Here is a 25,049-nt window from a genome sequence, read left to right as displayed (position 1 = left end):
TGTCGATATTATGGAGCTAATTTTGAATATTTTTTGGAGTTTTCATGACCGCAATTTCTAGTTGATTTCTCAGCCAAATGTGAAGAACAAACTATCTAACTGGGAGTCTTGAGTGAAAACATCCAAAGCTCAAAGGTAAACTATTTAATTTCATTGCTTTTCTGATTTGTGACCAAGTTACCTGCTGCGAGCTGGACATAATGCTATGCTAGGCTATCGATAAACTTACACAAATGCTTGTCTTACTTTGGCTGTAAAGCATATTTTGAAAATCTGAGATGACAGGGTGATTAACAAAAGGCTAAGCTGTGTTTCAATATATTTCACTTGTGATTTTCATGAATAGGAATATTTATGTCTGTTGCGTTATGCTGATTAGTGTCAGTCGATGATTACGCTCCCGGATGGGTAGTAACATGTTGTCAAGCTGGTATAAATTATTTGGGAGACAGGCGCAGAAATGCGTAATAGTAAAAAGAACACAAAAAAAATCAGACAAGTTACAGCGTACTGTGTAAAGACACAGGGAGGAAGACCAAGCAAATATGTAACAAAAACAAGGTTGAAACCCAAACAAAAGAATGAGTACCTCTAATAAATACACACGCACATTGATTAACGCATGGGACGTGACCCGTCACCAACCATCACCACAAACGGAAAGCAAAAGTTTTCCAAATGGTACATCTTAATAAAATCCTTTAACAGAAAGACCAAAATCATCTGCCCAAAACACACAGCACAGGTATCACACACACCAACGGACATGGTAACAATATCGACAGCACCATGGTGAACAAAGGGCACACTTATACAAGTATTGTCACGTTCACTGTCCTCAAACTCCCTGTCATAGATGAGCCAAGACACAGCATGCATGTAATTCCACATTTCTTTTAATCGTAGTGAAACCTTCAAAAGCCTAGATAAACATGACGTACAGAAAATATATATTTTTTAAATACCCACAACCTAGGTGGGGGGAAAAAGGCTGACTAAGTATGATTCCTAATCAGAGAAACGATAGACAGCTACCTTTGATTGGGAACCACACTCAGCCAAAAACAAACAATTAGAAAACATAGACTGCCCACCCAAATCACACCCTGACCTAACCAAATAGAGAAATAAAACGGCTTTCTAAGGTCGGGGTGTGACAAGTACTAATCAGTGGGAATAGGGGACAGGTGTGCGTAATGAAAGTTCCAGAGGGACCCGTGACACATGTATTGACTCAAGGGTGTGAATACTTATGTAAATGTGATATTGCTGTATTTCATTTTTGTAAAATTTGCAAAAATATATAACCACATTTTTTTTTCAATTTGTAGGGTATTGTGAGTAGATAGCTGAGTGTTTTTAAATCCCTAATTGGACATGTTGGGCACATTCTTGCAACAATAGCCTGTTCATGGTAGATATTTCAACCTATTGTATCTCTGTGTTTACTGGTCTATATTTCCAAGATGCATTAAGATACCCTAACGCTGTTTGTTTGTGTATTGACTACTTGTATTACAAATGTTAGAAATATCAGAGCTTCTGATATTGGATTATATGAGTTTGTGTCTCTTTGTGTCTCACGGTTGGAGGGTGTGAGATGTCACAGTATCTATCAATTTAACCACTTTTGCAGTTAAATATTTTTTCACAATCATCGATTTCATAAAAATGGGAGACATTAGAGATGTGAAAAAAACATTATTGTGCTTTGTTCTACCTCTGCTTTGATGATTTATAGAGCTCAAGACACTGACTGTAACCTTGGACTGTAGGGAAAGGTTTCCTCTGGCAGTAAAGATTAGTTCACATGGATAGCCGACAATAAACGGTATCAAAGTTCAGTAGCGTTCTGAAAAACTAGGACAATAGTGGCAGTTGGATATCTGGCTGCGCTCTCAGTAGATGAAAACAAGTGGCCATTATAATAGGCAGGAGAGAGCTCAGTCGTACGGATAAGAATAACAGACTACACTTTCCAGCAGTCGGAAGGACAATTTATGCGTCAACATGTTTAGCAGATCTTTATTACAGATCGGACTGCGTGTTTGTACACAGGAGAATAGGAACGGGATTAAAAGCGTGACACCGACGTTAACCTATATTAGTGACAGGCGTCGCGATGCCTCTACCACTATCGTGGGGGACAACAATAAGCAGAAAACTATGGATGATTTGGATGGGCCTAGTTTTCTGAGATCTTTATATTGGCTTTTCGGTAAAGGGTATTTTCAAACAACACATCAAATGCAAGTAAGTGCTGTACAGTGTCATTACAGTGCATTGCGAAACCTAGCTGCTAGTGTTATACCACACTGGTTGTGTATTATTATGTCTAATCTCCTAGTCCATGTGCCAGGGGTTCGGTCAGGTTGATTTGGGGTGGTGTGACGATGTTTTATAATGATTTTCTTGAAGCTCTTTGTCCATAGAGTTAGAAAATGTGTGATAGCAGTGTAGCAATGGCAGCTTTGTTTGATTGCTTTCACCCCTCCATCCATCCCTCCCTCCCTCCCATAACATTTTCCAATATGTATTTTATCCATTGGCAAACATTGTCAGTATACAACAAGTTATTTGTCATGTATACAGTTTAATCATATATAATTGGAAAGCTTAGATCCACAGCTATCCATTAGGCATATTTTCGCAATGTTCAGGTCAATAGACTTTGACCTTTGACCTCTAGGGTACATATCAGATGTGCCCGTATAAATTGCTTTAAAAAAGAAACCCTGATACATTTAAAAATTTATTTGACAAGTGGTTCTGAACGGTCATGAAATTACCTTTCAAATTATATATAATTAAAACAACTTTCAAAGCACCACCTACAACTATTGTTTAAAAATAGCCCATGTTGTGCAGTAATTTGACCGTAGAAAATTGGAAGTTTAGCCATAGAATTCCATGTAGTGGGAGAGCTACATTCGTGGATTGTAACTTTAGTGATAGAAGCACCAAATTGCACTCACACATCTAGAATAGTGTTTTAAAAAGATTTGTAGATACAGGGCCACCACAGGATTCATGATTTAATCCATGAGAAGCCTTTTTCTAATATGGCCGCCAAACAATTTAACGGAGTCTTATTGGATCCATTTCCCATGACCATACCTGTATGAAATATAATTGTATAATGCCCAATAAAATCATAAATGTTCACCGTGATATAGAATAACCCTGATGTGTCAGATATACTGTATAAAGATGTTAAATTATTCACCAAATTGTTCTAAGAATATGCCCAAAATGTTATCCAAATCACTGATTTCTGAAGTTCCTTAATTGCAATATTTCATGAGATTTCACATGTATATATCAATTTGACATGCTTGAAGATTAAGATTATTAAGGATTAAAGGATAAAATTTCATTAAGGATTAAATTAAGGACATCTACACACAATACCCCATAAGGGAGATAAAAATAAAAAACCGACATATTTGCAAATTTAATGGAAATGAAATACATACATATCTAATTTACATAAGTATTCACACCCCTGGGTCAAAACATGTTTGAATCATCTTTGGCAGCGATTACAGCTGTGAGTTTTCTGGGTAAATCTCTAAGAGCTTTGCACACCTGGATTGTACAATATTTGCACACAAAAAAACAACAATTATTCAAGTTCTTTTAAATTGGTTGTTGATCATTGCTAGACAGCCATTTTCAAGTCTTGTCATTTTCAACTGTAACTATGCCACTTTCAAGGTTGTCTTGGTAAGCAACTCCAGTGTATATTTGGCCTTGTGTTTTAGGTTATTGTCCTGCTGAAAGGTGAATTTGTCTCCCAGTGTCTATTGGAAAGCAGAACCAAGTTTTCCTTTAGGATTTTGGCTGTGCTTCGCTCTATTGCATTTATTTTTATCCCCAAAAAATGTAATAGTCCTTGCTGATGACATTCTGGACATTAAGCAAATTTCTTTGCTACATTCTTTGCAGTTTTACTTTTGTGCCTTTGTTGCAAACAGAATGTATGTTTTGGAATACTTTTATTCTGTACAGGTTAGTATTGTGGAGCAACTACAATGTTGTTGATCCATCCCCAGTTACTCCTATCGCAGCCATTAAACTCTGTAATCGTTTTAAAGTCACCATTGGCCTCATTGTGAAATTCCTAAGTGGTTTCTTTCCTCTCCGGCAACTGAGTTAGGAAGGACGCCATTATCTTTCTAGTGACTGGGTGTATTGATGTGTAATTAATAACTTCACCATACTCAAAGGGATATTCAATGTCTGCTTTTTAAAATTTAAGTTAGTCATAAGGTAGTCATTCAAAAAATAATGTTAAACACAGTCAATGCAACTTATTATGTGACTTTTAAGCACATTTTTACTCCTGAACTAATTTAGCCTTGCCATAACAAGGATTGAATACTTATTGACACGAGACATTTCAGCTTTTCATTTTTAATTATTTTAAAAAAAATCTGAAAACATAATTCCACTTTGACATTATTGGTTATAGTGTGTAGGCCAGTGACACAGCATCTCAATTGAATCATTTTTAAATTCAGGCTGTAACACAACAAAATGTGGAAAAAGTCAAGATGTGTGAATACTTTCTGAAGGCACTGTATCACATTATTCCTGCCACACAGTAGAAAGCCATGCATGGGATTCCTGAAGTATGTATGTAATGTAATGATATGTATGTATGTTTCGACCAGTCTGAACTGTGTTTTTTGCTAGGTAAACATCATAAAAAAGTTAGCACAATGTGACCAAGGCCTCTATTGGACAAAACAATGTGCAGTTATACTTTTTTCAACCTATCATCTTCACATCTTGGACAATTATGTCTTGCTGTACTTTCCAGAAGTGCCATGCATGCACTCATTTATCAAAACCATTCCATAAAATTGTTTTGCATTTACTGTAGACCTCACACTGCAATTGTGCTCTTCTCCCCTCTCCCCCAGATTGAACACAGCAAGATCTATGGCCCTCTGTGGAAGTCAAAGTACGGGCCCTTGGTGATAGTGAATGTGGCCAGTGCTGAGCTGATTGAGCAGGTATTGAGACAGGAGGGCCGCCATCCCACCCGCATGGACATGCCCCACTGGAGGAGTTACCGCGAGCTGAGGAACCACGCCTATGGGCCCCTCACGGAGTGAGTAGACAGTGGAAACCCAGTCCCAGACACTTTCATTGTAGTCTGATCCCAGATCTGAATCCTTTGAAGAACCTTTTTAGGTTCCATGTAGAATGCTTTTGGTTTCAGGTAGAAACCTTTTGGGTTCCATGTAGAACCCTTTCCACAGAGGTTCTACCTGGAACCAATAAGGGTTCTCCCATGGGGACTGCAGAAGAACCATTTTGGAACTCTTTGTTTTAAGAGTGTCGGAGCGGGCTATACAGTACAATCTAGGATCAGGCTATTGTCATTGTACAGACAGGATATTTAGTATTTATTACGATCCCATAAAGCTTCAGCTACTCTTCCTGGGGTCCAAACAAAACATAAAACTTGACATAATACTTAACATTAATAGACAAGGACAGAACTACATATTTTTTTATACATGCTTTCCTACATGTACAGTGAAGTCGGAAGTTTACATACTCTTAGGTTGGAGTCATTAGAACTCGTTTTCAACCACTCAACAAATTTCTTGTTAACAAACTATAGTTTTAGCAAGTCGGTTAGGACATCTACTTTGTGCATGACGCAAGTCATTTTTCCAACAATTGTTTACAGACAGATTATTTAATTTATAATTCACTGAATCACAATTACAGTGGGTCAGAAGTTTACATACAGTGGGGCAAAAAAGTATTTAGTCAGCCACCAATTGTGCAAGTTCTCCCACTTAAAAAGATGAGAGGCCTGTAATTTTCATCATAGGTACACTTCAACTATGACAGACAAAATGAGAAAAAAAATCCAGATAATCACATTGTAGAATTTTTCATGAATGTATTTGCAAATTATGGTTGAAAATAAGTATTTGGTCACCTACAAACAAGCAAGATTTCTGGCTCTCACAGACCTGTAACTTCTTCTTTAAGAGGCTCCTCTGTCCTCCACTCGTTACCTGTATTAATGGCACTTGTTTGAACTTGTTATCAGTATAAAAGACACCTGTCCACAACCTCAAACAGTCACACTCCAAACTCCACTATGGCCAAGACCAAAGAGCTGTCAAAGGACACCAGAAACAAAATTGTAGACCTGCACCAGGCTGGGAAGACTGAATCTGCAATAGGTAAGGAGCTTGGTTTGAAAAAATCAACTGTGGGAGCAATTATTAGAAAATGGAAGACATACAAGACCACTGATAATCTCCCTCGATCTGGGGCTCCACGCAAGATCTTACCCCGTGGGGTCAAAATGATCACAAGAACGGTGAGCTAAAATCCCAGAACCACACGGGGGGACCTAGTGAATCACCTGCAGAGAACTGGGACCAAAGTAACAAAGCCTACCACCAGTAACACACTACACCGCCAGGGACTCAAATCCTGCAGTGCCAGACGTGTCCCCCTGCTTAAGCCAGTACATGTCCAGGCCCGTCTGAAGTTTGCTAGAGAGCATCTGGATGATCCAGAAGAAGACTGGGAGAATGTCATATGGTCAGATGAAACCAAAATATAACTTTTTGGTAAAAACTCAACTCGTCGTGTTTGGAGGACAGAACATTCTGAGTTGCATCCAAAGAACACCATACCTACTGTGAAGCATGGGGGTGGTAACATCATGCTTTGGGGCTGTTTTTCTGCAAAGGGACCAGGACGACTGATCCGTGTAAAGGAAAGAATGAATGGGGCCATGTATCGTGAGATTTTGAGTGAAAACCTCCTTCCATCAGCAAGGGCATTGAAGATGAAACGTGGCTGGGTCTTTCAGCATGACAATGATCCCAAACACACCGCCCGGGCAACGAAGGAGTGGCTTTGTAAGAAGCATTTCAAGGTTCTGGAGTGGCCTAGCCAGTCTCCAGATCTCAACCCCATAGAACATCTTTGGAGGGAGTTGAAAGTCCGTGTTGCCCAGCAACAGCCCCAAAACATCACTGCTCTAGAGGAGATCTGCATGGAGGAATGGGCCAAAATACCAGCAACAGTGTGTGAAAACCTTATGAAGACTTACAGAAAACGTTTGACCTCTGTCATTGGCAACAAAGGGTATATAACAAAGCATTGAGATAAGTATTTGGTCAATAACAAAAGTTTATTTTCCACCATAATTTGCAAATAAATTCATAAAAAATCCTACAATGTGATTTTCTGGATTTTAAATTCTCATTTTGTCTGTCATCGTTGAAGTGTACCTATGATGAAAATTACAGGCCTCTCATCTTTTTAAGAGGGAGAACTTGCACAATTGGTGGCTGAATAAATACTTTTTTCCCCACTGTACACTAAGTTGTCTGTGCCTTTAAACAACTTGGAAAATTCCAGAAAATGATGTCATGGTTTTAGAAGCTTCTAATTGGAGGTGTACCTATGGATGTATTTCAAGGCCTACCTTCAAACTCCGTGCCTATTTGCTTGACATCATGGGAAAATCAAAAGAAATCTGGTTCATCCTTGGGAGCAATTTCCAAATGCCTGAAGGTACCACGGGTACTATTGTTTGTACAGATGAACGAGTATAAACACCATGGGACCACGCAGCTGTCATACCGCTGAGGAAGGAGACGCGTTCTGTCTCCGAGAGATTAGCGTACTTTGGTGCGAAAAGTGCAAATCAATCCCAGAACAACAGCAAAGGACCTTGTGAAGATACTGGGGGAAACAGGCACAAAAGTATCCATATCCACAGTAAAACTAGTCCTATATCGACATAACCTGAAAGGCCGCTCTGCAAGGATGAAACCACTGCTCCAAAGCCACCATTATAAAGCCAGACTACGGTTTGCAACTACTAATGCACTTCACAAAATAGATGGTATCATGAGGCAGGACAATTGTGTTGCTCTATTGAAGCAACATCTCAAGACAAGACATCAGTCAGGAAGTTAAAGCTTGGTTGCAAATGGATCTTCCAAATGGACATTGACCCCAATCATACTTCCAAAGTTGTGGCAAAATGGCTTAAGGACAACAAAGTCAAGGTAATGGAGTGGCCATCACAAAGCTCAATCCCATAGAACATTTGTGGGCAGAACTGAAAAGCGTGTGCGAGCAAGGAGGCCAATAAACCTGACTCAGTTACACCAGCTCTGTCAGGAGGAATGGGCCAAAATTCACCCTACTTATTGTGGGAAGCTTGTGGAAGGCTACCCGAAATGTTTGACTCAAGTTAAACAATTTGAAGGCAATGCTACCAAATAGTAATTGAGTGTATGTAAACTTCTGACCCTCTGGGAAAAGCTGAAATAAATCATTCTCTCCACTATTATTTTTTCTAGGATTAAATTTCAGAAATTGTGTAACAGAGTTTAAATGTATTTGGCTAAGGTGTATGTAAACTTCCCACTTCAACTGTATGTAAATGTATTTGGCAGTTTTTTATTTTCAATACATCTGCTAACGTTTCTAAAATCTTGTTTTCGTTGTGTCATTATGGGGTATTATGTGTAGATTGAGGGGAAAAAAACAATTTAAAACAGAAAATAGAATAAGGCTGTATCGTAACAAAATGTGGATAAAGTCAAGGGGTCTGAATACTTTCCAAATGCACTGTAGGTAACAACTCAAGGACAGAACTAGTTACCTAGATTTAAAATAAGAGTACACACTTCATACCCTTAAGCCTAACATTCCATACATCAACAATACTTTGATCTACTGAGGCCCTGAAATCCTAATGTCACTGCACCAATGTTCTTTAAACAACCTGAGAGGTTCTCAAGACATCAGCTAGTCAGTGAGCTGAGCAGACTATCATGTCATACGGAGCATGACTGAAATCCTTACTCTACTGAGGCTTTGTTTACAATTACTTTCTCTGAGCAGGCCCTAATATCCTAATGCCAAGGGCACACCTTATCTTGAACTTCAGCCCAAATACCAGAAATTCTCAAGAGGGAGGTGCGACAAGCTATTTAGGTCAGAGGCGTTGTGCTGTTTTAGTTGTTTTTTAAAGCAAAAGTTGCTGCTTTGGCTGCTTGCTTGAGTCATTTGAGATTGCAAGGAGTTTAATGCTATCATGCTATCACATACATTACTGTGTGTTGCCTTGAATTTGTTTTGGTTATAGGGACTTGGAAGAGTCTTCTGGTTGCAAGTCTTGTGGAGTATGAATGTCACTCCACTGGTATGTAGTTATTCCTCTGTTGCTTGTCCCAACACCACAGTGAAATATCAGTGTAGTAGTAGGAACATGTGCAAGAATTTGACAAGCACAAACACTTGAACCATGGGCTGCATATACAGAGCCTAGATGAGCCAGACTATACATGAAAAACAAAACCTAGGACATAAAACCTCAGCATGATCCATCATGTCGTGTTTGAACCAGTGTTGTACTAGCAAAGGATTGTGGTGCATCTGGGGGATATGTTAAAGACATTTTCTGGTGCTTTTGAATACTTTTTAGCCAGTAGTTCTGAAAGCAGCGCTCACAAGCCAAAAGTGGGCCCCGAAAAATAGCGTACTACATCACATATGTGCAGATATGCGCACCATGTCATTGCTCTCTCTCCCGCACTGCTGTGTGTGCATCTTGCTAGTTGTCACCCGAATGGCTACGACTCATTGGCTAGAACTCAAATTGCTAGGGGCTGGCCCACGTGGGACCACATTTTAGGAGAATGGCGCAGCACTGTTGTCAGAAAAACAGTTGCTTTCAAACTAGGTATTTTGTGGCTAAATGAGGTCAAAATAGTTATTCTGGTCATAGATTATGCATGTACAAACCCATTGACACATCCAGCACAAATCGATTGTGTCACTTTTTGCACACAACAATACAGTGGGGTAAAAAAGTATTTAGTCAGCCACCAATCATGCAAGTTCTCCCACTTAAAAAGATGTGAGACCTGTAATTTTCATCATAGGTACACTTCAACTATGACAGACAAAATGAGAAAATCCAGATAATCACATTGTAGGATTCTTTATGAATGTATTTGCAAATTATGGTTGAAAATAAGTATTTGGTCACCTACAAACAAGCAAGATTTCTGTCTCTCACAGACCTGTAACTTCTTCTTTAAGAGGCTCCTCTGTCCTCCACTCGTTACCTGTATTAATGGCACTTGTTTGAACTTGTTATCAGTATAAAAGACACCTGTCCACAACCTCAAACAGTCACACTCCAAACTCCACTATGGCCAAGACCAAAGAGCTGTCAAAGGACACCAGAAACAAAATTGTAGACCTGCACCAGGCTGGGAAGACTGAATCTGCAATAGGTAAGGAGCTTGGTTTGAAAAAATCAACTGTGGGAGCAATTATTAGGAAATGGAAGACATACAAGTCCACTGATAATCTCCCTCGATCTGGGGCTCCACGCAAGATCTTACCCCGTGGGGTCAAAATGATCACAAGAACAGTGAGCAAAAATCCCAGAACCACACGGGGGGACCTAGTGAATCACCTGCAGAGAGCTGGGACCAAAGTAACAAAGCCTACCACCAGTAACACACTACGCCGCCAGGGACTCAAATCCTGCAGTGCCAGACGTGTCCCCCTGCTTAAGCCAGTACATGTCCAGGCCCGTCTGAAGTTTGCTAGAGAGCATCTGGATGATCCAGAAGAAGACTGGGAGAATGTCATATGGTCAGATGAAACCAAAATATAACTTTTTGGTAAAAACTCAACTCGTCGTGTTTGGAGGACAAAAAATGCTGAGTTGCATCCAAAGAACACCATACCTACTGTGGGGTGGAAACATTATGCTTTGGGGCTGTTTTTCTGCAAAGGGACCAGGACGACTGATCCGTGTAAAGCAAAGAATGAATGGGGCCATGTATCGTGAGATTTTGAGGGAAAACCTCCTTCCATCAGCAAGGGCATTGAAGATGAAACGTGGCTGGGTCTTTCAGCATGACAATGATCCCAAACACACCGCCAGGGCGTCGAAGGAGTGGCTTCGTAAGAAACATTTCAAGGTCCTGGAGTGGTCTAGCCAGTCTCCAGATCTCAACCCCATAGAAAATCTTTGGAGGGAGTTGAAAGTCTGTGTTGCCCAGCAACAGCCCCATAACATCACTGCTCTAGAGGAGATCTGCATGGAGGAATGGGCCAAAATACCAGCAACAGTGTGTGAAAACCTTGTGAAGACTTACAGAAAACATTTGACCTCTGCCAACAAAGGGTATATAACAAAGTATTGAGAAACTTTTGTTACTGACCAAATACTTATTTTCCACCATAATTTGCAAATAAATTAATTAAAAATCCTGTAATGTGATTTTCTGGATTTTTTCCCCTCATTTTGTCTGTCATAGTTGAAGTGTACCTATTATGACAATTACAGGCCTCTCTCATCTTTTTAAGTGGGAGAACTTGCACAATTGGTGGCTGTCTAAATACTTTTTTGCCCCACTGTATGTCACAAATTGGCATAACAAGCTGGAATAACAAGTTGGCATAAAGTGTTGGTTTTCAGTGAATTTATCTAAATCACAAATCTGCATTCCCTGTGGTGTGGAAAATTCTAGGCAACAAAATAGTGATCAAATTAAGATCCTACCTCTGTACACAACAAGTTGTCTAAGGTAGAAATGTTAGATTAAATGGAAATGGAGCTCAGTTGCAATGGAAAACAGCACACATGAGAGGGTTTGCCTACCTGAGAGGGTGTTTTGCATATTCTCTCTGAAACAGTTCTTCTTTGTTTCAAATTACTATACAGTACATCTCTTCTCCATGTTAAAGCATTATTCTGTTTGTGTCTATACTACAGGATGGGTGCTCAGTGGCAGCGGATCAGGAGTATCCTGAACCCGCGGATGCTGAAGCCCAAGCATGTCTCCGCCTACACCAACGCCATCAATGACGTGGTCACAGACTTCATAGAAAAGGTGGCATGGCTCAGGGAGACCAAGGGAGAAGGGGTCATGGTGAACGATCTGGCTGGAGAACTCTACAAGTTCGCCTTTGAAGGTTATTAACAGAGGAAATTACTGTCTGTAATAATGTTATAGTCCCTATAAGATTCAAATCTGGACCTCTAAGCCAGTTCCACTGCTTAAAAAAATTATTATGTTCTAATCAGGGACCTGGGACACCAAGTGGATGCAATTATTTATACGGTTGAACAGAAAACCAGAAGTAGTAGTCCAGACCTCGTAGGGTAAGATTTGAATACCCCTGGTTTAGTCATTAGAAAGGAAAATCTTAGAACAATCGAGGAACTGATATCTGCTTCATGAAGTTTAAAAAGCTGTCTTCATCATGATCTTATAATTATGTCATTTTGACGTTACGTTCTGGCACAGGTACAAGTGTTTCTGTGTCTTTGGTATCTGTTTTCTGTGAATTGGGAGAAACGTGTGAATGTGAAAGGACAAGGTGCATTGTGAAGGATTGTGGACGGCTATATCTGTTAGAAAGTGATGACCTTGAAGTAATTGCACAGTGATCTTTAGCCTTGGAAGTTGAGTGGATACTGAGTAGCTGATTGTTTGACTACCTTGTTGGGTAGGCAGTTCTTAATATAATTTTGAAGGACAGCGTATTCAGTTGGTCAAGGGCAGTAGTGATGAAAAATGTCTATCTGGATGTTCTAGATCACGAGTCAAACTCATTCCATGGAGGGCAGAGTGTCTGTGGGTTTCTTCTCCTTCCTTGTACTTGATTGATTAATTAAGGTAATTCATTATTGAAGAAATCCCCTCACATGGTTGTCTAGGAATTAATTAAAAGGAAAACCCAAAAACCCTCAGACACTTGGCCCTCCATGGAATGAGTTTGACACCCCTGTTCTCGATCCGTACTATGGTCTTTGCTCGCATATCGCGATTGTATGATGTGACATCATCACCGTCATACACTGTGTAAACTACCATCCTGATGCTGTAATGTACCCTTTAACCTCACATAATGTCATCATACTCATGACATTGTCCTAAAGAAACAAACAAGTAATTCATAGGTTTTAATTGTGTAATTACCCTTTTACCATGCACTTTTTAAGTAAATACTTGCTAATTTCTCTACTGGCATTGAATTTGATGCCTTAGATTTATACTTTATTTATATCCAATCTAATCTATATAGAATTAAATGAACTGCTACCATTGTTTGTCTCTGTCCTCAGGGATCTGTTCTGTGCTGTTTGAGACCCGTATGGGCTGTCTGAATGAGGAGGTTCCTGAAGAGACCCAGAAGTTCATTGTTTCAGTAGGAGAGATGTTTCGCCTCTCCCCCATCATCGTTCTCTTCCCCAAGTCCACCTGGCCCTACCTCCCCGTCTGGAAACATTTTGTGGCTGTCTGGGATCACCTCTTCAAAGTTGGTGAGTGATCCAGAAGCCTTGGTTTCCAGAATGAATCATGCCATGTTTCACAATTGCACAGAAATGAGTTTTGCATCAAAGGCTCCATGACGTATAGAAAATAGTTTAAAAAGTTACACAGTAAAACTTCACAACATAACACATCATCACATAGCCATGAACCTAAGTAACCTCTACTACATGCAAGCAAGTGTAAATGTAAATATGCAAGTGAGGGGCAGGATGTAGGGTATATTTGGAGGGCACTCACTCGTTTCGCATGTGAAACATGCAAATGGTACAATGTGTTAATGTTGTTGATGTTATGTTACATCATTAACAACAACATACACATTGCACACTTTCCGATGTTGGCACTAAGACCGCTCTCAACGAGCTGTAAATGGCCATAAGCAAACAAGAAAATGCACATTCAGAGGCCGTGTTTCTCGTGGCCAGTGAATTTAATGCAGGGAAACTAAAATCTGCTTTATGTCATTTTTACCAGCATGTCACCTGTGCAACTACTCAAACAGGAAGTACTAGTGACAAGCTCAATACGGAAGAAGAGGTTCAATGAAGCGGATGCTAAGCTACAGGACTGTTTTGCTAGCCCAAACTGGAACATTTCCCGGGATTTATCCAATAACATTGGAGAGTTTATCAAATCAGTCACCGGCTTCATTAATTAGTTTGTGCATACCTCAACCAGAAGCCATGGATTACAGGCAATATCCGCACTAAGCTAAAGACTAGAGCAGCCTCTTTCAAGGAGCGGGACACTAACTCGGACACTTATAAGAAATCCCGCTAACACCTCCGACAAGTCATCAAACAGGAAAACCATTAATACAGGACTAAGATCGAATCCTACCATGCCTGTACCAGGCTTGCAAACTATCACGGATTACAAAGGGAAACCCAGCCGCGAGCTGCCCAGCGACGCGAGCCTACCAGATATGCTACATGCCTTCTATGTTTGCTTCAAGGCAAGCAACACAGAACCATGCAGAAGAGCATGAGCTGTTCCAGATGACTGTGTGATCTCGCTCTCTGTAGCTGATGTGAGTAAGACCTTTAAATAGGCCCCTCAGGGGTGTGTGCGTAGTCCCCTCCTGTACTCCCTGTTCACCCACGACTGCGTGGCTGCGCACCTCTCCAACACCATTATCAAGTTTTCTGATGACAAATGGTGGTAGGACTGATCACCGACAACGATGAGGCAGCCTATAGGGAGGAGGTCAGAGACCTGGCAATGTGGTGTCAGGAAAACAACCTCTTCCTCAGTGTCAGGAAGACAAAGGAGCGTATCGTGGACTACAGGCAATGGAGGGGAGAGCACACCCCCATCCACATCAACAGGGCTGTAGTGATCCTCAGAAAGTTATACAGCTGCACCTTTGAGAGCATCTTGACTGGCTGCCTCACCGTTTGGTACGACAACTGCAAGGCACCACAACGTAAGGCGCTACAGAGGGTGTTGACATCACTGGGGCCAAGCACCTTGCCATCCAGGACCTTTATACCAGGCGGTGTCAGAGGGAGGCCCAAAAAAATGACAAAAATGTCAAAGACTCCAGCCAACCAAGCCATAGACTGTTCTCGATGCTACCGCACAGCAAGCGATACCAGTGCACTGACTTTGGAACCAACATGACCCTGAACAGCATTATACCCCAAAGCCATAAGACTGCTAAACAAGACTGCTAAATAGCTAATTAAATGGCTACCTGCTGCTACTGTCTATTGGCTATCCTGTTGCCTAGTAAGTTTAACCCTACCTAAATGTACATAGCTACATCTTCACATTGACTCGGTACTGGTACTCGCTGTATATAGCCATGTAAATTTTGACTCATTATTCACTGTGTATTTATTCCTTGTGCCACTATTTACATTATTTTTTTCATCTCTAACTCTGCGCTGTTGAAAAAGGACCAGTGAGTAAGCATTTCACCGTTAATCTACACCGTGTTTACGAAGCATGAGACATAAGATTTGATTTCTCATGTAAAAGGAGTGAGTGCCCTCACATACCCTACAATACTGTCTCCTTTAGTTTCAGCAGAGGTTTCAAAAGTTCAATGGCTGTGTTTCAGTTCTAAGCAAATCAAACAGGTGCACTACTCCTGGCTAGAGGCTTGCCCCATATAGCAAAGTTCACACTGATAATCTTTGGCTTGTTGACTTGAGTTCAGAGTGCACCCCCAAAACCAATTATTTCTTTGGCCGCCTCTCCTTCCAGTCCTTCCAGTTCTCTGCTGCCAATGACTGGAACGAACTACAAAAATCTCTGAAACTGGAAACACTTATCTCCCTCACTAGCTTTAAGCACCAACTGTCAGAGCAGCTCACAGATTACTGCACCTGTACATAGCCCACCTATAATTTAGCCCAAACAACTACCTCTTTCCCAACTGTATTTATTTTATTGATTTATTTTGCTCCTTTGCTCCCCATTATTTTTATTTCTACTTTGCACATTCTTCCACTGCAAATCTACCATTCCAGTGTTTTACTTGCTATATTGTATTTACTTTGTCACAATGGCCTTTTTTTTGTTGCCTTTACCTCCCTTATCTCACCTCATTTGCTCACATCGTATATAGACTTGTTTATACTGTATTATTGACTGTATGTTTGTTTTACTCCATGTGTAACTCTGTGTCGTTGTATGTGTCGAACTGCTTTGCTTTATCTTGGCCAGGTCGCAATTGTAAATGAGAACTTGTTCTCAACTTGCCTACCTGGTTATATAAAGGTGAAATAAAAATTAAATAAATGATAGTATATCGCCATCTAGTGGCAGATATCCTACATGAGCAAAAATAACATCCCATCATGACTCAGGTCCATATCAAGGGTCTTTCCTCGATTATTCGCTTCCTCTCCTTGCCTCCTCCTCAGAACATCAGTGGGAAGTGAGGGCCAAGAAGATCATCCAATGCCCTCCTCACTCTTGTTTGATGGTTTGAGAAGAAGGTGAGGATAGAAGATGCAAGTGTAAAGGATGTCACACTGCTTGCTTAGCCAGTCCTACTTTCTCATGATTTAGCTCATACTGAGGCTTGAACACAGGACCTCTCACTTGCAATCACCTGTAACTGCCCTCCTGAAGCGTCTTACCCAGTTGCGCCACTTTAGGCTGAGGAGTGAGTTTCACAGATCCCTATCTGCTACACAAGGGTTGAGAAAAGACTTGAGATTCACCCTAAGCATTTATATTGTCTTTGTGCTGGTTGCTATATCCTCTGACTTCAGCTCTCTCCCCATGCAGCGGAGGAGCAGGTGCGTCAGAAGATGAAGGAGATCCAGGAAAGGATCTCCCTGGGCCAGCCAGTGCAGGGAGAGTACCTCACACACCTCCTTGTCAGCGAACAGATGTCTGTCACTGAGATACTGGGCTCCATCACTGAGCTACTGCTGGCTGGGGTCGACACAGTGAGGAGGGATGTGTGTGTGTGTGTGTGTGTCTTAAAATACCAGTGAGGAGCTGTTTCACAGTAGGGTGAAAAAACAGGTGGGGAAAGGGGTGATGGCCTGGGGGGTGGGAATGTTTTTTTTCTTAATTTCAACCACTTTAGATTGTGATTTGTTGAATGAACGTTTGCAACATACCACATTAGCTAATTTCGTCATGTACAGTTACAACAGCAGCATAACAGTATCCGTACAATATTATTAGCTTACAACCTATTCCTATTGTAATTGTTTTTGTATGCTCCAGACGTCCAACACCGTCTCGTGGTCTCTGTATCACATGGCCCTGGAGCCAGAGATCCAGGAGAAGCTGTACCAGGAAGTGATCAGTGTCTGCCCGGGGGACAAGGTGCCTACTAGTGATGACATCGCCAGAATGCCCTGGCTTAAGACTGTTGTCAGGGAGACACTACGGTACGTTGTTAGTCATCTGTCATCCCCACTCAGGTCATTTTCAGTAAATTCACTAATTAATAAAATGAATAATGGGTTATTAAAGTTATTATATTCATAATGAGGTCTTCATAATGAATTATAATGAGTCGTTAAATTCATTATACGCCAATGTGCTTATGTGTAGTTTTTTAAAATGATTTATTTCTTGTTAATTAGTCAAATGGAGCAAATCCCTTTCTCTCTCGAAGATGTATAACAAACTCCACTACACTCTCTACTCCTAGTGACTTTCTTGTATACTCCCTCCTCAGGATGTACCCAGTAGTACCCGGAAATGCCCGCATCAATGTGGAAAATGAGATAGTCGTAGGGGACCACCTCTTCCCCAAAAATGTGAGTTTTACTTTTGTCATCTTGTACTGTTGGAAATGGTTGCTATTGGTGAACTTAATTACTTTTCTTTTCATCCTGTATGGAGAGGAGATCCGATCACACTTGTATATTCAGTTTTATCCAGAGATATACATGCACTTTCACCATTCAATATTTTATTTAGTTCAAAACCAGGGTAGAGTTTTGGTTTGTCAATATCGCTCACACCAAACAATTATACAGTATACCACTAATCAGAGTTAGAGAGCTACTATGTTTGACTGTTCTCCTCTCTTCTGTCCTCTCCCTCCATCACTTCTCTCTTCGCCTTTCTTTCCATCTCTCTGTTCTAGACCCTGTTCCACCTGTGCCACTATGCCGTGTCCTATGACCAGACAGTGTTCCCGGAGCCCCATGCCTTCCTGCCAGAGCGCTGGCTCCGTGGGGGCCGGGGGGAAGACAAGAAGAACCAGCACCCCTTCGGCTCCGTGCCCTTCGGTTTCGGGGTCCGGGCCTGCCTGGGCCGGAGAGTGGCCGAGCTAGAGATGTACCTCATCCTTTCAAGGGTAAGAATTGCAAGCCTGTTCTGTAGTAGCTACCCTTCATCAAACAGCATTCTTCTGTTATGTAGGACTGTTATAGTAGCTTGGGATGCTGACCACTTGTTAAAAAGCTAGATTTTCTGCATCTGATAATGGTCAGGGGTCAATACAGCATCCTTTGGCTATAATACATTTCCTACACCAATTTTCCTATTTCATTTGACAGTGACGCTAGAGGGTTGAAAGGTTAAAGCTACAGTAAGTTTAACCTACTTTTTAGCCCCAAAACCAGGACATTGAGTAAGTTAATTAGTGTTGCTCTAGTCTGTAGTAACAGTCTTGTAGAATCTGGTTCAACGTGTTGTGGTGTTCCTCTGTTAGCTTCTGCATTGGAAGGAAAACATGGCACTTCTGGCACCGACAGAGATGGCCGCCTTGCTTCGCGTTCCTAGGAAACTATGCAGTATCTTGTATTTTTATGTGTTATTTCTTACATTGTTACCCCAGGTAATCTTAGGTTTTATTACAAACAGTCGGGAGGAACTATTGGATATATGAGCAACGTCAGTTCACTTACATTATGACCAGGAGTACGACTTTCCCGAAGCGGATCCTCTGTTTGGCTTACCACCCAGGACAATGGATCGGATCCCAGCCGGCGACCCAAAACAATGGCGCCGTAGAAGGGGCAGACGGAGCGGTCTTCTGGTCAGGCTCTGTAGACGGGCACACCTCTCCCGAGCATATGTCCAGTCTCTTGACAACAAGGTAGATGAAATCCGAGCAAGGGTAGCATTCCAGAGAGACATCCGAGACTGTAACGTTCTTTGTTTCACGGAAACATGGCTCACTCGAGACACGCTATCTGAGTCGGTACAGCCACTTGGTTTCTTCCCGCATCGCGCTGACAGAAACAAGCATCTCTCTGGTAAGAAGAAGGGCGGGGGTGTATGCCTTATGATTAACGAGAAGTGGTGTGATCATAACAACATACAGGAACTCAAGTCCTTTTGTTCACCTGGTTTACAATTCCTCACAATCAAATGCCGACCGCATAATCTACCAAGCGAATTCTCTTCAATCATAATCACAGTCGTTTCTATTCCCCCCCAAGCAGACACATCGACGGCCCTGAAAGAACTTCATTGGACTCTATGTAACCTGGAAACCACATATCCTGAGGCTGCATTTATTGTAGCTGGGGATTTTAACAAGGCTAATCTGAATACAAAGCTCCCCAAATTCTATCAGCATATCGATTGTGCTACCAGGGCTGGCAAAACCCTAGACCACTGTTATTCTAACTTCCGCGACGCATTTAAGGCCCTCCCCCACCCACCCTTCGGAAAAGCTGACCACGACTCCATTTTGTTGCTCCCATCCTATTGACAGAAACTAAAACAGGAAGCACTCAGGTCTGCTCAACGCTGGTCCGACAAATCGGATTCCACGCTTCAAGATTGCTTCGATCACGTGGACTGGGATATGTTCCGCATCGCGGCGAACAACAACATTGACGAATATGCTGATTCGGTGTGCAAGTTTACTAACAAGTGCATCGGTGATGTTGTATCCACAGCGTCTATTAAAACATGGATTGATGGCAACATTCGCACAAAACTGAATGCGCGAACCACTGCTTTTAATCAGGGCAAGGGGACCGGAAACATGACTGAATACAAACAGTGTAGCTATTCCCTCCGCAAGGCAATCAAACAAGCTAAGCATCAGTACAGAGACAAAGTGGAGTCGCAATTCAATGGCTCAGACACGAGTGGTATGTGGCAGGGTCTACAGTTAATCACGGACTACAAAAGAAAAACCAGCCCCATCGCGGATCACAATGCCTTGCTCCCAGACAGACTAAACAACTTTTTGCTCGCTTTGAGGACAATACATTGACACTGACACGGCCCACTACCAAAACCTGTGGGCTCTCCTTCACCGCAGCCAACGTGAGTGAAACATTTAAACGTGTTAACCCTCGCAAGGCTGCAGGCCCAGATGGCAGCTGGCTGGTGTGTTTACAGACATATTCAATCAATCCTTATCCCAGTCTGCTGTCCCCACATGCTTCAAGAGGGCCACCATTGTTCCTGTTCCCAAGAAAGCTAAGGTAACAGAGCTAAATGACTACCGCCCTGTAGCACTCACTTCCGTCATCATGAAGTGCTTTGAGAGACAAGTCAAGGACCATATCACCTCCACCCTACCTGACACCCTAGACCCACTCCAATTTGCTTACCACCCCAATAGGTCCACAGACGACGCAATCGCCATCACACTGCACACTGCCCTAACCCATCTGGACAAGAGGAATACCTATGTAAGAATGCTGTTCATCGATTACAGCTCAGCATTTAACACCAGAGTACCCTTCAAACTCGTCACCAAGCTCGAGACCCTGGGTCTCGACCCGCCCTGTGCAACTGGGTCCTGGACTTTCTGACGGGACGTCCCCAGGTGGTGAGTGTAGGAAACAACATCTCCAACTCACTGATCCTCAACACTGGGGCCCCACAAGGGTGCATTCTCAGCCCTCTCCTGTACTTCCTGTTCACCACTGACTGCGTGGTCATGCACGCCTCCAACTCAATCATCAAGTTTGCAGACGACACTACAGTTGATTACCAACGACGACGAGACGGCCTACAGGGAGGAGGTGAGGGGCCTCGGAGTGTGGTGTCAGGAAAATAACCTCACACTCAATGTCAACAAAACAAAGGAGATGACCGTGGCCTTCAGGAAACAGCAGAGGGAGCAGCCCCCTATCTACATTGACAGGACAGTAGTGGAGAGGGTGGAAAGTTTTAAGTTCCTCGTTATACACATCACGGACAAACTGAAATGGTTCACCCACACAGACGGCGTGGTGAAGAAGGCGCAGCAGCGCCTCTTCAACCTCAGGAGGCTGAAGAAAACACTCACAAACTTTTACAGATGCACAATCGAGAGCATCCTGTCGGGCTGTATCACCGCCTGGTACGGCAGCTGCTCCGCCCATAACCGGAAGGCTCTCCAGAGGGTATTGAGGTCTGCACAACGCATCACCGGGTGCAAACTACCAGCCCTCCAGGACACCTACACCACCCGATGTCTCAGGAAGGCCAAAAAGATCATCAAGGACAACAACCACCCGAGCCACTGCCTGTTCACCCCGCTATCATCCAGAAGGCGAGGTCAGTACAGGTGCATCAAAGCGGGGACCAAGAGACTGAAAAACAGCTTCTATCTCAAGGCCATCAGACTGTTAAATAGCCACCACTAACATTGAGTGGCTGCCGCCAACATACTGACTCAACTCTAGCCTCTTTAATAATGGAAAAATTAATGTAATCAATTTATCACTAGCCACTTTATATAATGCTTACATACCCTACATTACTCATCTCATATGTATATACTGTACGCTATACCATCTACTGCATCTTGCCATCTTGATGTAATTAAATGTATCACTAGCCACTTTAAACAATGCCGCTTTATATAATGTTCTCATACCCTACATTACTCATCTCATATGTATATACTGTACGCTATACCATCTACTGCATCTTGCCATCTTGATGTAATTAAATGTATCACTAGCCACTTTAAACAATGCCGCTTTATATAATGTTCTCATACCCTACATTACTCATCTCATATGTATATACTGTACGCTATACCATCTACTGCATCTTGCCATCTTGATGTAATTAAATGTATCACTAGCCACTTTAAACAATGCCGCTTTATATAATGTTCTCATACCCTACATTACTCATCTCATATGTATATACTGTACTCTATACCATCTACTACATCTTGCCTATGCCGCTCGGCCATCACTCATTTATATATTTTTATGTACATATTCATATTCATTCCTTTACACTTGTATGTATAAGGTGGTTGTTGTGAAATTGTTAGGTTATATTACTTGTTAGATATTACTGCATGGTCGGAACTAGAAGCACAAGCATTTCGCTACACTCGCATTAACATCTGATAACCATGTGTATGTGACAAATACGTTTGATTTGATTTTGGCAGACCAGTCATTCACCTTTGGTTTGATTCAGCCCATCTGGATACATGGAGATACCATGAATCTGTCTGTCGGCAAGGAATATGTCATCATTAACTTAACTTGGATTGTTGGAAGGAAGGAGTTGTACTTTCAAACCTCCAGCCTTTAAGATGCTGTATAGTGTTCTCATATGTCATATCTCAAGCTGAACTTCGGCAAGACGGAGCTGCTCTTCCTCCCGGGGAAGGACTGCCCGTTCCATGATCTCGCCATCACGGTTGACAACTCCATTGTGTCCTCCTCCCAGAGCGCTAAGAACCTTGGCGTGATCCTGGACAACAAACTGTCGTTCTCAACTAACATCAAGGCGGTGGCCCGTTCCTGTAGGTTCATGCTCTACAACATCCGCAGAGTACGACCCTGCCTCACACAGGAAGCGGCGCAGGTCCTAATCCAGGCACTTGTCATCTCCCGTCTGGATTACTGCAACTCGCTGTTGGCTGGGCTCCCTGCCTGTGCCATTAAACCCCTACAACTCATCCAGAACGCCGCAGCCCGTCTAGTGTTCAACCTTCCCAAGTTCTCTCACGTCACCCCGCTCCTCCGCTCTCTCCACTGGCTTCCAGTTGAAGCTCGCATCCGCTACAAGACCATGGTGCTTGCCTACGGAGCTGTGAGGGGAACGGCACCTCAGTACCTCCAGGCTCTGATCAGGCCCTACACCCAAATAAGGGCACTGCGTTCATCCACCTCTGGCCTGCTCGCCTCCCTACCACTGAGGAAGTACAGTTCCCGCTCAGCTCAGTCAAAACTGTTCGCTGCTCTGGCTCCCCAATGGTGGAACAAACTCCCTCACGACGCCAGGACAGCGGAGTCAATCACCACCTTCCGGAGACACCTGAAACCCCACCTCTTTAAGGAATACCTAGGATAGGATAAAGTAATCCTTCTCACCCCCCCCCCCCTTAAAATATTTAGATGCACTATTGTAAAGTGGTTGTTCCACTGGATGTCATAAGGTGAATGCACCAATTTGTAAGTCGCTCTGGATAAGAGCGTCTGCTAAATGACTTAAATGTTAAATGTAATGACTTAAATATGTTTTATTGATTCAGAGACACAGTTGAATAATAGGATAAAACAATGACTTTCACATCTATTTACTGTAAATGTTTCAATTAGGAGAGTTCATATTTCTAGGTTATAGGAGTTTTTGTTCCTTTCATCTATTATGTACAGTATGTATCTTTCCATTGAACACATGGATAGCTAATATTCTCTCAGACTATGATAATAACATACTAATGTCAACATGTTTTCCTCTCTCTGTCCTCCCAGTTGATAAAACACTATGAGATACGTGCAGATCCTGCCGGAGCCACAGTTAAGCCAATCACAAGAACCCTTCTTGTCCCTGCTACCCCAATCAACCTGCAGTTTATTAATAGGACAGTCCAGTAGCAAGAGGAACCAATGGCAGCAGAAGGAATTTCCCTATGAACCACATTAGTATCAAAGATGGTATATTATATTGACAAGATAAACAAGTGACCGCTGTGACAATGGAAATAAATGTCCTCAAAGATGGAGGAAGCCAGATCAGGCGAGGCCATTCTAGCCAATGAAAGGGCAGATATGTGTGTGAACAACAGGCCAAATAGATAGATAGAGGACTCATCTTTTATCTGTGCTATTATATATTTATTTTTGTTATTTGATTATTTAAAAAAACATTTTTACCCTTTTTTCTCCCCAATTTCGTGGTATCCAATTGGTAGTTACAGTCTTGTCTCATTTCTACAACACCCGTACGGATTCGGGAGAGGCGAAGGTCGAGAGCCGTGCGTCCTCCGAAACACAACCCAACCAATGTCGCACTGCTTGTTGACACAATGCCCACTTAATCTGGAAGCCAGGCGACCGTGTCAGTGTGCACTGTGTCAGTGTGCACTGCGCCCGGCCCGCAACAGGAGTTGCTGGTGCGCGATGGGACAAGGATATCCCTGCCGGCAAAAACCCTCCCCTTACCCGGACGACGTTTGGCCAATTGTGCGCCACCCCATGTGTCTCCCGGTCGCGGCTGGCTGCAACGGAGTATGGACTCCCAACTCATAGGAATTCCCACCCAGTTGACTACTTTAAAATGGTGGAAGCCCTCAAAGGCAATGTCCATGCTAAAGCGTATAATATTTGCCAAAGCGTATATCGATGATGAGTCCTCTATCTATTTATCTCTGACACAGGCACAACTCAAAGTAGCCCGAAATGCCACGTGCATCCACTTATATCAGTGCATTCGTAACAACCTAAGCATCAAGATACGTATATGTAATCAAATAAGCATCAATTAGCAATTAATTTTTTTTGATGACCAAATTAGACACTCTGATTGGCCTCCATACAAACATTCCTTACTTTGTATGCTTATTTTCATGGACAGATTTTGGGCAGCGTATAACTCTGCTTCATCTCTGTTAGTATACACACTGTGTAAGTCTTCCTGTCACCAAGCACTTGTTAATGGACAAGTCACTAAGAGTACTACTTTACCTCACTTAACTTTCCCATGCCTTAATAAGTGACCCACAAATGTGTAACGTCAGGACCACAACACAGCGAGATCACAGTAAGACCCTGTTGTTGACAGTGTGTTGTCATTATATTTACATTTATTTCTGTAGATAGGTTTAGTTTAATTTAACAACTGTCTTGCTCCAGGTGAGGCTGTGTTATTTGTTGCTAATTAACACAGTTTAATTTGTATGTTTTTTTAAAGTTATATGATTTTATATATGTTATATGACAATGCACATATTATAGATGTATAATTACCTACAAAGTTATGCTGTTGATTCAGTATTGAAGATGTTCTAAATGAATGTAACACAATAAAATAGCCTTTTAGCCA

General features: G+C 42.1%; 1 protein-coding gene across 1 annotated transcript; it reads left to right on the top strand.

The window, feature by feature from the left end:
* The first annotated feature begins 1,859 nt into the window (after window positions 1–1,859).
* si:dkey-91i10.3 (cytochrome P450) lies at window positions 1,860–25,049 on the top strand. The gene is made up of 9 exons (XM_046363231.1): window positions 1,860–2,253; window positions 4,929–5,119; window positions 11,807–12,006; window positions 13,163–13,360; window positions 16,617–16,780; window positions 17,067–17,233; window positions 17,527–17,608; window positions 17,941–18,153; window positions 23,480–25,049. Exons 1-9 carry the CDS (start codon window positions 2,011–2,013, stop codon window positions 23,600–23,602), a joined length of 1,581 nt encoding a protein of 526 aa, XP_046219187.1. The 5' UTR covers window positions 1,860–2,010; the 3' UTR covers window positions 23,603–25,049.

This window comes from Oncorhynchus gorbuscha, linkage group LG09 (assembly GCF_021184085.1).
Source record: "Oncorhynchus gorbuscha isolate QuinsamMale2020 ecotype Even-year linkage group LG09, OgorEven_v1.0, whole genome shotgun sequence".
In the NCBI taxonomy this organism is placed as follows: domain Eukaryota; kingdom Metazoa; phylum Chordata; class Actinopteri; order Salmoniformes; family Salmonidae; genus Oncorhynchus; species Oncorhynchus gorbuscha.
This window is presented reverse-complemented; position numbering and strand designations above follow the sequence as displayed.